Source organism: Balaenoptera musculus, chromosome 10 (assembly GCF_009873245.2).
Source record: "Balaenoptera musculus isolate JJ_BM4_2016_0621 chromosome 10, mBalMus1.pri.v3, whole genome shotgun sequence".
NCBI classification, from domain to species: domain Eukaryota; kingdom Metazoa; phylum Chordata; class Mammalia; order Artiodactyla; family Balaenopteridae; genus Balaenoptera; species Balaenoptera musculus.
The window spans coordinates 52,643,009-52,656,171 of record NC_045794.1 but is presented as its reverse complement, the minus strand read 5'-3'; the positions used below and the strand labels follow the sequence as shown (position 1 = coordinate 52,656,171).

The following is a 13,163-nucleotide window of genomic DNA, read 5'->3' as shown; positions in this document are numbered from 1 at the left end:
TTTTTCTTTCTTCTTCCAGCTTTGAATTCCAGCTCTTATGTTTTAAACGTGCCAATAAAGAGTGAGCCCATGAAGCCCTCGGGTTCTACCCTCAACCCCAATAAAGGCAGAACCCCAAGCCCATGCTCACTCTCTCTCTCTCTACCTGCAGCCCCACTGTGTGTCCTGGGGTGTGCCTGATATGCTCCAGGGCTTGTAAGTAACACACTTTTTAAAGTTTCCAGGTGATTATTGCTGACGGCATCTTGCAACCATAATAATAACCACAAGGGTCTGGCCAGTGGTAACGTTGGTTTGGAAAAGGGAGATGTCTGTGGGAAGCACACCAGGGCCCAGGTAAGTGGCTCCAGGCATTTCCAGCCAATAACATTACCACTGATAGGCTTAGACCTGCACAAAACACTCTTACTTTGCTTTCTAGTTATTTCTGCACCTTTCTACTCCCTTAACTTGTCAGTACAGTGCTGAGGTTAAGTACTTAAGAATTACTAATTGACTTGTCCTGCTCTTTTTTCCTGAAAATCTGTCCGGGTCCTGCCTGGCCTGGATGATAAGGGTGAGTGTGTGTTTGCTGGGAATGGTACTGGTGGACACTGCAGGGAGGGGAATTGCAAACCTTGAAATAAGAATGAGGTTCTCTGGCATCCATAATCTGACAATAGTGTGATTCTGTAACCAACCTAAAAGTTGGCGAAAATCTCAGGTAGGCCTGAGGATCTGATTTGGTTCCTAAATCTCCGGTCACTGTGGCCTTATCCTCTCATGGTTCCATAAAAGCCCCTTACTCGCATGAGAGATTTATAGAGCTGCTTGGTTTAGAACCTATAATCATCTTTGGCCAATCCCTTTCCAGGTTGGTCCAGGACAACGCTAGCCTCTGGGAGATATTGGATGGGAAGAGTTCTTTCTAGACTATTCTTTTATGGCATGTGGCATTTTTTCAGGTCCTACATCAAAATGGTTAAATTTCTATCAGTTACGTAATACACAATAAACACTGGTAAGAAGTCAGTACAGGATGCTTGTAAGCCTGTCCCAAGGCTTTTTTTAATACTAGCATCTTCTAGAAGTCATTTCATTGTTACGATCTGGGTAATGATGGCAGTTTTCTGACAAAAAAAAGAGTCATGATTTGGGTACATGGCACCTTTGTAAAACTCTCCTAATAGGTTAAAAAAATGATGATGATGGTGATGATGATGATGGAAGATACAGGCATAAGGAAATGAAAGAAATGGGAAAGGTCATTATGTAAATTTATGCAGTGAGATCTGTTCTCTAGTTCTTGGAATTGCTGAGATGAACCCTGCCATGGACATCCTGCAGGTCTAGAAAGGTATGGCGAGCACCACGGGGCAGCCCAAGGTCAACCCATAAATGCATACAGGAGCTAAGGTGGTGCTGCTTGATGAGAACCAGTTAGTCTTCTAGAACAAGACAAATGGGCAATGAAGGACAGGAATAGCTGAAAGGCATGAAGCTTTGGGAAAACTGACCCACTTCTACAGAAAGACAACCAGTGATGACAAAATAAACCATTTTGGAGGGTCAGATAGAAATGCTTTTAGAATTAATGCTAAATGAAGTTTTCTCACGGAAAGTTCCAAGACAGTGGTTCTCAAAGTTGAACAAACACCAGAATCACAAAGAGGGCTGCTAAAACATAAATCGATAAGGCCCTACCCCAGAATTTCTGATGCATTAAGTTTAAGAAAACTTATATTTGTAGCAAGTTTGCAGGGGATGCTGATGCCGCCGTCTGGGGACCACACTTTGAGAAGCACTGTTCTAAGGTACACTACATGAAATTGCTGGCCTGTGAATTTTAGGATCCCAGGAATATGACTTAAAGAAGTGGCTGAAAAACAAAAGTCCTCATCACCTCACTTCTCCTCCCAAAATAAACAAATCAACAAAATGAACCAAAAAATTAAACTAAAAAATTTCGATAACAAATAATACTATACCGAAACTCTTCTGTTAGAGATATTTAAAGGTGAATCATCTGTGAGCAATGGCGAACCCATAATGTGTTTCCCTAGAGATGAGTCCTTGACAACAGTATGTCTCCTGTCAAATTATTTAACAGAAGCCTAGGCATCGGCACGGTATCATTCCTGCATTTTCACCTATAGCGTTATCATGATGCAACTTGCCAAAGTCCATGTCTTAAGCACAAAAACATATACAAGCTGCTGAAGATTCTGCTGAGATGAGGTGAAAGTAGAGTAATTCTGTAAATGTTTCCCTTCCCTCCAACCTTTCAGATCCCAGGAGGCCTCTCCTGGGGCCCGGGGTATGGGGAGTCGGACTAGACCCACTGTCAGAGCCCCAGCTTATAAAGTCCACACCAGATAAAAGGCCCTCTGTACAAACTACAGACATGTCAGCTGGGTAAGGAGGTAAACAGAGCAGCCTATGGCAAACTCCAGTGGATGGTCTGTGCATCTGTGCTAAAAATAAGAGAAGTCTTTAGAATCAGAGAGGAAAACATTTTTATAAAGAGATTTTATTACATAATTTCTGTATACAATAGACATAGGAAAAGGGTTTTTAATGAAAATTCCATGTCATTTTTCAAAAGTTTTGAATTGCTTGGAGAAAAATTCTTACAAAGCTATCTAAGGCAAAAGTAGTATTTGACCTTCAGAACAAATGCTAATCCCTTTCATCATATTCCATATTTAAAGCAAGGCATTTTCAATTCAATTAACATGGAGAGGCTTTCAAATCGCTATGTCATTTATGTTAAGAGTTTAAATTCATCTATAAAGTGAAAAGTTTAAACACATAGAAATGTTCTCTAATACAATATGTACTGTTGCTTTCTTGAGATCCATTCCACATGAGTGTATGGACGTACTTTTTTACACACCAGCAAAGAAACCTGCGTCTCCTAACGGCACAGTGAGGGCTGGAGTGCAGAGAGGGAAAGTCCCATGCGTTTCCCATGTTAAATGGCATAACTCCCACAGATCACATACACCTCGCCATATTGACTCAGTTCATTGCACTCCATATCCTGCAAAAATAAATCTAGTGCTCGACAGCTGACATTATTGCTCACTTACGTTTTAGTAATATATTTCTTTAACATAAGACAGAAATACACTGAAATTCGATACCACTTAAACTCAAAAGCAATCTGAAATTAAACCACATGCATACACCCACTTTCTTTTTGCCATGGATGTTGCATTTTTCTTAAAGTTGATGCTGGAAAATGTGGTAGAAGAAAAACTGGCTTTCCTTGAACGAAGACTAAGCATTAGAAGAGGAGCTTTTTGAGGGGAATGTTAAGCCTCACAATAAAACTGGAGGAACAGTGAGAATCCAGAGTCTCTGGGGAGAGGGAGAAGCCCCCGTTTATCTTCCTTGTCTACCCCAACACTGTAGCTTGTGTCCAGCAGACCCCGCGGCAGGCCACCACCTAGAGCAGGAGCCACGTGAGCCCCCGAAGGATGGACCGCACACTGGGACAGGAATGTCCTGGGAGACCCACTTCTTTAGGGATCCTTGGGTCGCTGGGAAATGTTGGGACTCCTTTGGTGAGGTCGGGAAAGACTTCTAGGATAGTCTGGACACTGAGGCTTCAAGGGTCTTAAATTCAACGTCTCACTTCTAGAGGGGAGTGAAACTTGCGAATTCCAGAGTGACCCCAGGGCCTGAGGTGACACATCTGGGAGCCGAGGGAAGAAGAGCATAGTGCATCTGGAATCTCAAAGTTGTGGCCCACATGACAATGAAGAGCCTCACCAGGAGGTGTTTGGAGAGACACAGAAGGATGTGGACATGACCACGCTGACATCGATGGATCACAACTTTTCATTTTAGTTTCTCATTATTTCTTTAAGATTGTCAGGTGTTCCTCTTTCTTATTTTGGTCTTGGTGCTTATAAGGAAAGAAGTCAGTGTTCATAAGCTATCAAAGATTTACAAAAAATTTATTTTTTAAAAATTACACTTCAGGATTAGCATTCAAGGCTACAAACACAATATATATCAGTCATAAACCATACCTTCACGCCTGGCGGCCGCAGTACCAACATATATCACCACTGCTCAGAGCTGTAGAAACCTTACGGTGCACAATGACATCCATCCCACCAGACTAAATGTTATATGGCAACTGAGCGGAGCTTCTTAGAGTAAAACCAGCCATACTGCTACAGAGAAAAATTTCTGGCTCTTGGCCCAACTGTTTCCATACCAATCAGCTAAGTCACCCTCCTCTCTGCTTCTTTCCATTTCAAATGCCTGGGCTTCGGCCTTTGAGGCAATTAGAACCAGATCAGTTTAATTTTACAACACTGATCTTCATTGTATTGCAATATAGTAATTTTCCCCTGAGAGTGTCAATTATTTTGCAAATATTCTAAGTCGTGTTTATACATAAAGAATAGGCATGGAGAGGCTAGACAGCTTGTCCCTCCTCACACAGCAGATTAGTGTCAAGGGTGGGATGCAAGCTCCTGGCTGTTTCTATTTTAAGCCCCAATGTCCTTCCAGAGGTCACCTTGCCCTGTGCACAGGTCCCCCGCCCTCCCCTCTGGGCTCCGTTCCTTACTTGCTCTTCTTCAGAGCACTGGACATCTAGTACCCAGGCTTCCTCCTCAGCCTTCTCTGCTCTCTCTTACTTCTGCTGCCTTGATGAAGTGTGTTGTTCCCAGTATTTTATTTTACACAGTGAATTCACCAAAATGCCCTTCCAGCCGCAGCTGGTATGAGGTGTGGAGGGACAGACTTACAGAAGGCAATGGCAGGTGCTCTTCTTTGTGAACTTTGGACAAAACAGGGCTCAACATTTTACGGTTATCTTACATTCCAATGTTTTCAACGAAAAATAAAAATGAAATAAAGGCCTAACCAATGAGGTCATGTTTGCTTCTCTGCCACAACACTCAGTGTGCCCCCTCAGATCTGGCAACAATTTAATATAAGGAAAGACTTTAGACCTTCACGCCCTTTTTGGGAGAATAAAGGACCTCAGCCCAAACTTTCCACCAAAGCTGAGAAGTCTCACAAGACATCACTCCACCCTTATCTTAGGTGGATCTGCACAAATGCCTCCAGGCCGTGTGTCTCAACACCCTGCCCCCACCCCCACCCCCCCCCCACCAAGCCCTGGTCTCCGCACTGCAGAGGAGATCTTGATTTTCATGTCTGAAGACCAAGCACCTTTTGCCTATTAAGCAAGGAGAAAAAAAATCCAAAGAAGCTATGTAGTAATGCCAAATGCTACGTAAGTGGCTTGTGAAGAAGTTTCACAAAGCTACCTCTGAGGTTCACTAAAGTTACAAACAGTTCCCGATCTAGTCAATAGCAAAATGCATTGATGGCCAGGGCCTCTGTTTAAGCAAAAGAAGAAAAATATCAATAGCATAAAATTGCTCTTCTATTTTTGAAAAAATATATCTGAGATAGATGCTCTCGAATTCGTTTTAATAAGCTGTGCATTAAGTACACTTGTTTCCATCAACTCCTCTACAGCTCCGTCTTGTCGCCCTGGGCCGGGCTGCCCCCTGCGCTGTCCCCACTGGCGCCGCTGATCTCTGCAGGTGTGAAAGACAAGGACGCAGAGTTTATGCAGTATCTTTTGCCAGTTGGACGAGGTCCGTCGTCAAAAATGTGCCCGAGGTGAGCACCGCACTGCAAGAGAAGAGCAAAATGTAAGTCAACAGCGTGTACAAAGCCGGCTTTGAGGGGAACTCGCGTTCAGCAGTTTAAATGGATGACCGGCCTGTAGAGAAATGATGGAAGCCATCATGGATGATTTCTAATCTGCCTGTCAATAGCTGCAAAGATGGTTTCTGGCAGGTTTTGCACCACATGCTGAGAATAAAAGACACTAGAATTGTGCATATCAGAAATCATTTAGGAGCCACTGTATCTTCTGATCTGTGAAGCCAGCTGAAAAATGACTGCAGTAGTTTTATGAATTGAGTTGACCCTTGATCTGGACCTCTGGCACTGCTTTTGGCTTTGGATGGGTGGCTTTCAGATATGCAGAAGTCCACTGTAAAAGATACTGTTTAACTGGCCATGACGGAGGTGACGTTTGCTTTCATGGGCAGTAAAACTTAACATCAGACAAGCATTGGATGTTCTTGGAACCCAGCAAAGCAATAGCAAGACTCAACAGATTTATGTCACAGTCACCAAGACTGCAGTGGGGCAAATGGAAATGTCACTAGTCCACACAATCGGTTTTTCTGGCCTCCAACAGGTGGAGTGCCATGCGGGCTGCCTTACCTGCACAAACTGGGTCACGTGGAGAAGGAATAAGCTGTCGAGCTCATTCCATGCTACTGACTATCCAAAAAGCTGGGGAAGGAGGAGAGGCAGAGAGTCCAGACAGAGGCAGAAGGAGGGATGGTTGGTTATGATGGTGTTAAGAGAAATCCAGCCCAGAGAAAGCGTCTCCAGAAAGCCTGGCTCACTGAACAGAGCCCGCACTAACCAGTGTGCTGCTGGATTCGGCTCCAGGAGACAACAGCACAGGCCACACTTACCTGTCCCCCACCCTCCTCAGCAGGGACGGGGCTGAAGGGTATGGGGACGTTAGTGCTCCGCATTCAAACAGCCTGTGAAAACACATCGTTTGTCACGTAACAAAGAAACCAAAGCCTGGGGCAAATGACCCCCCTTCATTCATTTCACAAATATTTATGGAGCGTCTGCTACATGCCAGGCACTGTCCCAGACTCTGGAGGTACAGGCAGTAGCCTCACGGAGCTTACATTCCAGTGGTGGAGACAGACAATACAAAGGAAATAAGGGACTGTAAAGCACAGTAGGTGGAAGTAAATGCTAAGGAGCAAAACAAAACCGAAAACGAAAACCAGAAAGTGAAACAGATTGTCAGGTTGGGGGCTGACATTTTAGGTAAGGTGGCCAGGGGTGGTTTTTCCGGGCTGGCTTTGGGATAAGAACCTGGAGGAAGTGAAGGAGCGGATATCCAGGGGAGAGCATCTCAAGCAGATGGAGGAGTCAAGACTTAGGCAAGAACGTGAGAGAAGAGACATACAGATGGTTTATTAATTCTTCTCACTGTGCTCATTTGGTGTATAAAACCCTTATACATTGCAAGGAAGGAAAATAGGAGACGATGAGAGAGAAGTGAGGGATGGTGCTCATTACAGTGGAAAGCACCAGAATCTCAGTTTCCCCATAGAAAGTGCTAAATTCAATTTTCGAGGGTTCTCTAGTTATTAATGAATAGCACAAATAGCAACTTCAACTATAGGGCACTTCCATGGTAAAAGTGCATTCTTATTTTACTGCCAACATACTGTGTCAGTTTATTAAAGAACTAAAAATGAACCCTGAACTGATTTGATCTGTTGCCTGGAAAATATGAAACAGGCCTAAAAGACAAATCTTGCATTATTTTACCGCATTTTATGCAGGTTTAGGTAATATCAAGGCTGACAGCTCAGATTGCTTTTCCTTTCTATAAACAATGGAGACCAAATTTTCAGGCATCAGCAGCTAAGATGCACCAGTAAAAATACACATGCTTACCCAATGGACACAGGAAAGCACCTATTTCTGCCTGCCAAAAGAGTCAGCGTGCAGGCCAACAGGAACTGGTGCTCTCGGTGACCAGTACGTGTGCACAATTATTGATCTCACGTGCAGCTCCGGCTCTTCAGTCACCTGGCATCTGAGAGGTGGAGTTTTCACATAAAAGCCTCAGATAGTTTTTTTGGTTTTTCTTTTTTTTTTTTAATGAGAGAATACAGCTATCTGGGCAAAAATAAATGATATTGCCTTTATTAATCATCTCAAGCATATTTAGAAAACAGTTCTCTTTACCTTACTACAAAAATAAAGCATAGCAATGGGATACTTGAAGCCATTTTGTAGTATTTATTTCCCAAATCATTCATTTCCCAAATCATTGTTAAAAAATCCAAATTAGAGTAATTTAATCTGTTGGACTGAGTTGGTTATCGGCCTGCAGTTTCATTTGAATCAATGAAGCTAGTGATTTCAATAAGAAAAACACAGATTCTAGATGTCCCCCATCCAGGCAAAAGAAAAAGGGAGCGGGATGAGGAAGAGAAATTATAGTGGGGAAAAGGCAACAAAAATCATTGGTAATTAAGTATATGGGTTGGTGATGGGGTAGGGAAATCCTCAGAAACGGTAATGGTCCCCTAAAAACAATAGTGATAGCTTCATCGTGCTTGCACAAGGTGTTCTGGAAGATTCACTCCAGGCTTACATAACTGAGGGAGGAGCAAGGTGTTCATTTATATCTGTGCCACCACATACATGCCCATCCGGTTGCCTGCAAAGTTGTAAGGCCATTTGTCTGAAGGAAGCCTAACCAACACAGTACCATTTCTGCTTCCTCCCAGGAACACCTAGTCTCCCATAAAAGACCAGCACCCGGTTTCTTTTAAAAGTGCACAAGCCCTGAAGGCTCCTCCCTGAGGGGAACACCCATGGAGCCCATTCTTTCCAGCTTCTAACCCTGGCGGAAGGCTACAATGATGAATGAAAGTTGTCAGAGATGCACTGTTTCTTTAGCCACCTGAGAGCTCTGCGTCCCGGGCCCAGCCAGCTGGCAGTGTGCTGGGATCCCTCAGCACACCTGGTTGAACTGAAACAAACTGGTTGCCCGATGAAGAAATCTCTGAAACCTGCTGTTAATGATTTATTTCAGGGTACGATCTTTGGTGTGCATTTTGAAAGTTGTTTTAAAATGGTTATGTATTTCTTTCTTTTACAGGTAAAATACAAACTATGACTGAATATTCCAGCTCTTATTCTGAGGAAGCATGAGATAAGCATTGTTCAAAAGAAATAATTTAAATTCCCATGGCAATCCTTTATCACCTAAGCCTCTCAGAAAAACTGGCAACTAAAGAACCTGTAGAGAACAAAGGGAAAGGACCCCCCTCAAAAAAAAGACAAGTGATTTACATCAAATTTAACATAATTCCTTAAAATCTGACTGCAATTCTCAATTGTGTGCATAAGAAACACAAATAGTGCATTCAACACAGTTACATATTTCTGCACTGATATATTTCCAACTGTCCTAGAAGGTTTTCTCCCAGCTATTCCTAGGATGTTTGGGGTTTTATTATTATCATTTTCTCTTAAGTGTTTGATCTACAAGATGAAGCAGTTTCAAAGCAGGGCTTTTACACTTGGGCACATGGGGCAGGATGGGAAGGAGAAAAGAGTTTTAAGAAGGAAAGCAATTTACTTTGCCAGTAGTATCCTGTTTTCTCCCATCATTATCAAAGACACTTGTGTGTAAGTAGGGCTCTTTTCCTCTGTGCTTGTGATATTAATCTTTTGCCAAGGAAATGATTGTGAAGTCACCAGTTTAGCATTATGATTTTACTGAAAGATCAAGAAAAAGAGGGGCTGTGAGTCTGAAATCCTATTGTAACACATGGGTATCTTTAATCATCAGCAATATATGAGTTGTCATCTGCAAAAGATTAATAAGGTTTGGGGTTTTACCAAAAACCGCTTAACGTTTTTTAAAAAATTTATTTACTTATTATTTATTTTTGGCTGCATTGGGTCTCTGTTGCTGCGCGCGGCTTTCTCTAGTTGCGGTGAGCAGGGGCTACTCTTCGTTGCGGTGCGCGGGTTTCTTATTCAGTGGCTTCTCTTGTGGAGCATGGGCTCTAGGCGCACGAGCTTCAGTAGTTGTGGCACACAGGCTCAGTAGTTGTGGCTCGTGGGCTCTAGAGCACAGGCTCAGTAGTTGTGGCGCACGGGCTTAGTTGCTCCGCGGCATGTGGGATCTTCCTGGACCAGGGCTCAAACCAGTGTCCGCTGCACTGGCAGGCGGATTATTAACCACTCCGCCACCAGGGAAGCCCAAAAACTGCTTAACTCTTGAAAAGTACTTTGTATTGGTGGATATTTACCTTTCTGTTGATTTGGCTGACTTAGAACAAATTAATAATGATCTAAAACAAACTTAAGGGACTCTACCATAGATTCAAGCAGTAATAGCTACAGTCATAAATAGAGTCCAACTTGGGTAAACTCTGGGTTCTTCCTCAAAGATTATTACAAAAAGTTAAGTGATTTATTGGTCTCCCATTTGCTGCAGATGTAGAATTTTGATCAAAAGGAAGAATTCCCCAAGTATTTCCAGGAGAGACTTACTTCGCTGAACTACAGCTTAAACCATGCAAATTTTACCTCTTTGCACTGAATTTAAATTCCTGACAGTGTTGCCTAGCAGGCTGGGGTTGGAGGATTAGGAAGAAGCTGTCAAGCAATTACTCACAGTAGTCAGTGAAAGTGGAATAGAAGCAATATATTTTATCGCTAACTAAAAATGTTAATTAAACGAAATTAAGAAAAATTCTTTATAACTGAAAATTGTTAGGAAATTGCTACAGCCAGGGGGAAGATACATACGCCCACCAAAGTGGGCAAATTTAAGATAAAGGTCCTCTTTGGAGGAGACAACTGGAATATAATTCCTCAACTCAGTAGGTAGAACAGTAAAAGAAAACAAATATAGTTGCAACAAAAATCAGAATGCAGCAGGGTAACCAATCTCCTCCACAAGCAGGAATCCTGAGGAAGACAGTGAAGAATCTCTACTACCCTTGCTTGTTCTCTGTGCTGTTAACTTAAAGATCAGGCACTGAGCTAGGCTCCTTACACAGCAATTCTTTTAGAAGGACCTGACTGCAATATTTCTCTGAAAAGTGATTACAGTACTAAATAAATCTTAACTTTCTCAATAAAAATTTTACTACAGTATTACTACCTAAGAAGTCAGTGGAGAGAACAAACGTATGGATACCAAGGGGAAAAAGGGGTGGGGGGATGGGATGAATTGGGAGATTGGGATTGACATATACACACTATTGATACTATGTATAAAATAGATAACTAATGAGAACCTGCTGTAGAGCACAGGGAACTCTACTCAGTGCTCTGTGGTGACCTAAATGGGAAGGAAATCCAAAAAAGAGGGGATAGATGTATACACATAGCTGATTCACTTTGCTGCACAGTAAACTAACACAACATTGTAAAGCAACTATACTCCAATAAAAAAATTAAAAAAAAAAAAGGGCTTCCCTGTTGGTTCAGTGGTTAAGAATCTGCCTGCCAACGCAGGGGTCACAGGTTCGAGCCCTGGTCCGGGAAGATCCCACATGCCGCAGAGCAACTAAGCCCACGAGCCACAACTACTGAGCCTGCGCTCCAGAGCTCGTGAGCCACAACTACCGAGCCCATGTGCCACAACTACTGAAGCCTGCACGTCTAGAGCCCATGCTCCACAACAAGAGAAGCCACTGCAATGAGAAGCCCGCACACCGCAATGAAGAGTAGTCCCCATTCCCGCAACTAGAGAAAGCCCATGAGCAGCAACGAAGACCCAACTCAGCCAAAGATAAATAAATAAAATTAAAAAAAATAATAAAAGAAGAAGTCACTGGACACAAGGAAAAACTACAGTGTAGTATAATGAGGTGGTAGGTACGGCTCCCAATGTGTTTACAATTCTTACCCAAATATGAGGCCTAATTCACTGCATGGTGTGATCCATATCACGATGAAGAAGAAGGGGCAGGGGAGGAGGAGGAGAAGGGAGGATGGGGGAGGGGAGAAGGAGAAGAATCCTAAGTAGTAAAGCAAGAATTAGAGACCAATACATCAAAAAAAAAAAAAAAAAAAAAATCGCCATATTGCCAGGCAAGCAGGTTGAGTCTACTGGTTTCATCCACAGAAGCTCAGTTTATTTGTGTAAGTTGGCAGTAAAAGGGTCTACGTGTTTAGATGCTCCATCTTTACCATAAGGAAAGAAGCATTCCACATACCATGTCCAACTGAGAATGTCTCTAAGATACTGAAAACATCTAATAGATTCTTTATAACACAAACCCCTTTCATGCAATGCAGTCCAGAGAAAGGACAAACCATGTGAATTCAAAATACAACAAGAATTTTAGAAAGAGGAGAAGCAAACCAGACAATTTTGCCATACCATGTCACCATCCAAAAGTTTAAAAGAAAAGAAAAAAAAAAGATGGGAGAAGTTGCAAGTAGGAGAAGAGACTACCTAAACTGAAAGAATAGAAGGTAAAAGAAGATAAACTGATAATGAAAAATAGTGTTAAGGGTGAGAAACTAGGAAGTAAGATACAAGTGGTTACTCTAGTAAGGAAACCATTAAATCAGTTTTTTTCCCTCGAGTCAAGATAAAAAGGATGAATGAGAAAATGGACAAGAGAAAACTAAAGAAAAATGTAATACAAGAGGAAAATAAATGTCTGTGTCAAACACAAATTAGAAGACAAAGAAACTGAAAGGAAAGACACCCAGCACACTTTAGCTTAGTGAGCTCTTAGTGTACTGTGGGGCAGACAGGCCCACTCTGTCCACACAGGAAAGAGTCCAGCAAACATATTCTTTGGGGCTGGAACCCAATTATTTTCTACGTGGTACTTACTTCTCAAAGCATGCATTTTTACACATGCATTAATGGAACAAATTTCCCTCTCTCTTTAAATTTAAGAAAGAAATGGAACAAATATCCCTCCCTCTTCTCTTTAAATTTAAGACTTTTATTTAAGAAAGGGTCACTTTCTAATGTGAGAAAGGTGGTGGAAAAAGAAGCTGAAATGGAGTAGGTCAGTCAGTGTTAGTTCTTCACCCAACTGTTAGGAAAGGACCAAAGAATAGTAACAGTCACCTAGGCCTTAAACCAAAGGGCTGAGAGCTATGCTTGGGTTAGCTTGGTATCTGTTATGAGTGTTGCCTAATTTGGGCACAGTCTGTGGGTTTCATTCCTCTGGTCACTGTAGGACATCTTCCTAATGGTTTTGTCTTGACTCCTACTGGTGTTACCTCAGTGGCTGGCACAGGGAAAGGAGGAAGTATATTCTAACTGTGAATTATAAGAATTAGTCACAAAGACATCAGAGTAGGGCCTGAAGGAAAGGTATTATCTTATGCCCCACTTTTTCTGTCCCTTTTTTATTTGATTTTCATAGAACTCAATGTTTGAAAGTGGGTTCTGAGTGAAAAGGAAAGTAGCAGTCATATAACAGCCTTTAAGGCAGCTTAAAAAAAGAAAGAAAAAAACAACCATTAGCCTTAAGAGAGGTTTACTAAGTACTATGTACCTAAGTTACAAATTACTGTGTACCATCCAACCT

General features: G+C 42.2%; 1 protein-coding gene across 2 annotated transcripts in view; it reads right to left on the bottom strand.

Annotated features, from left to right (window-relative positions):
* Positions 1-2,493: 2,493 nt before the first annotated feature.
* The window catches only part of MSRB3 (methionine sulfoxide reductase B3), a 158,307-nt gene continuing 147,637 nt past the window's right edge, over positions 2,494-13,163 (bottom strand). For both annotated transcript variants that reach the window (XM_036865904.1, XM_036865905.1), the window contains one exon: positions 2,494-5,649. In XM_036865904.1, the coding sequence (XP_036721799.1) occupies positions 5,485-5,649 (165 nt within the window). In that variant the 3' untranslated portion in view covers positions 2,494-5,484. The remainder of the gene's footprint in view (positions 5,650-13,163) is intronic.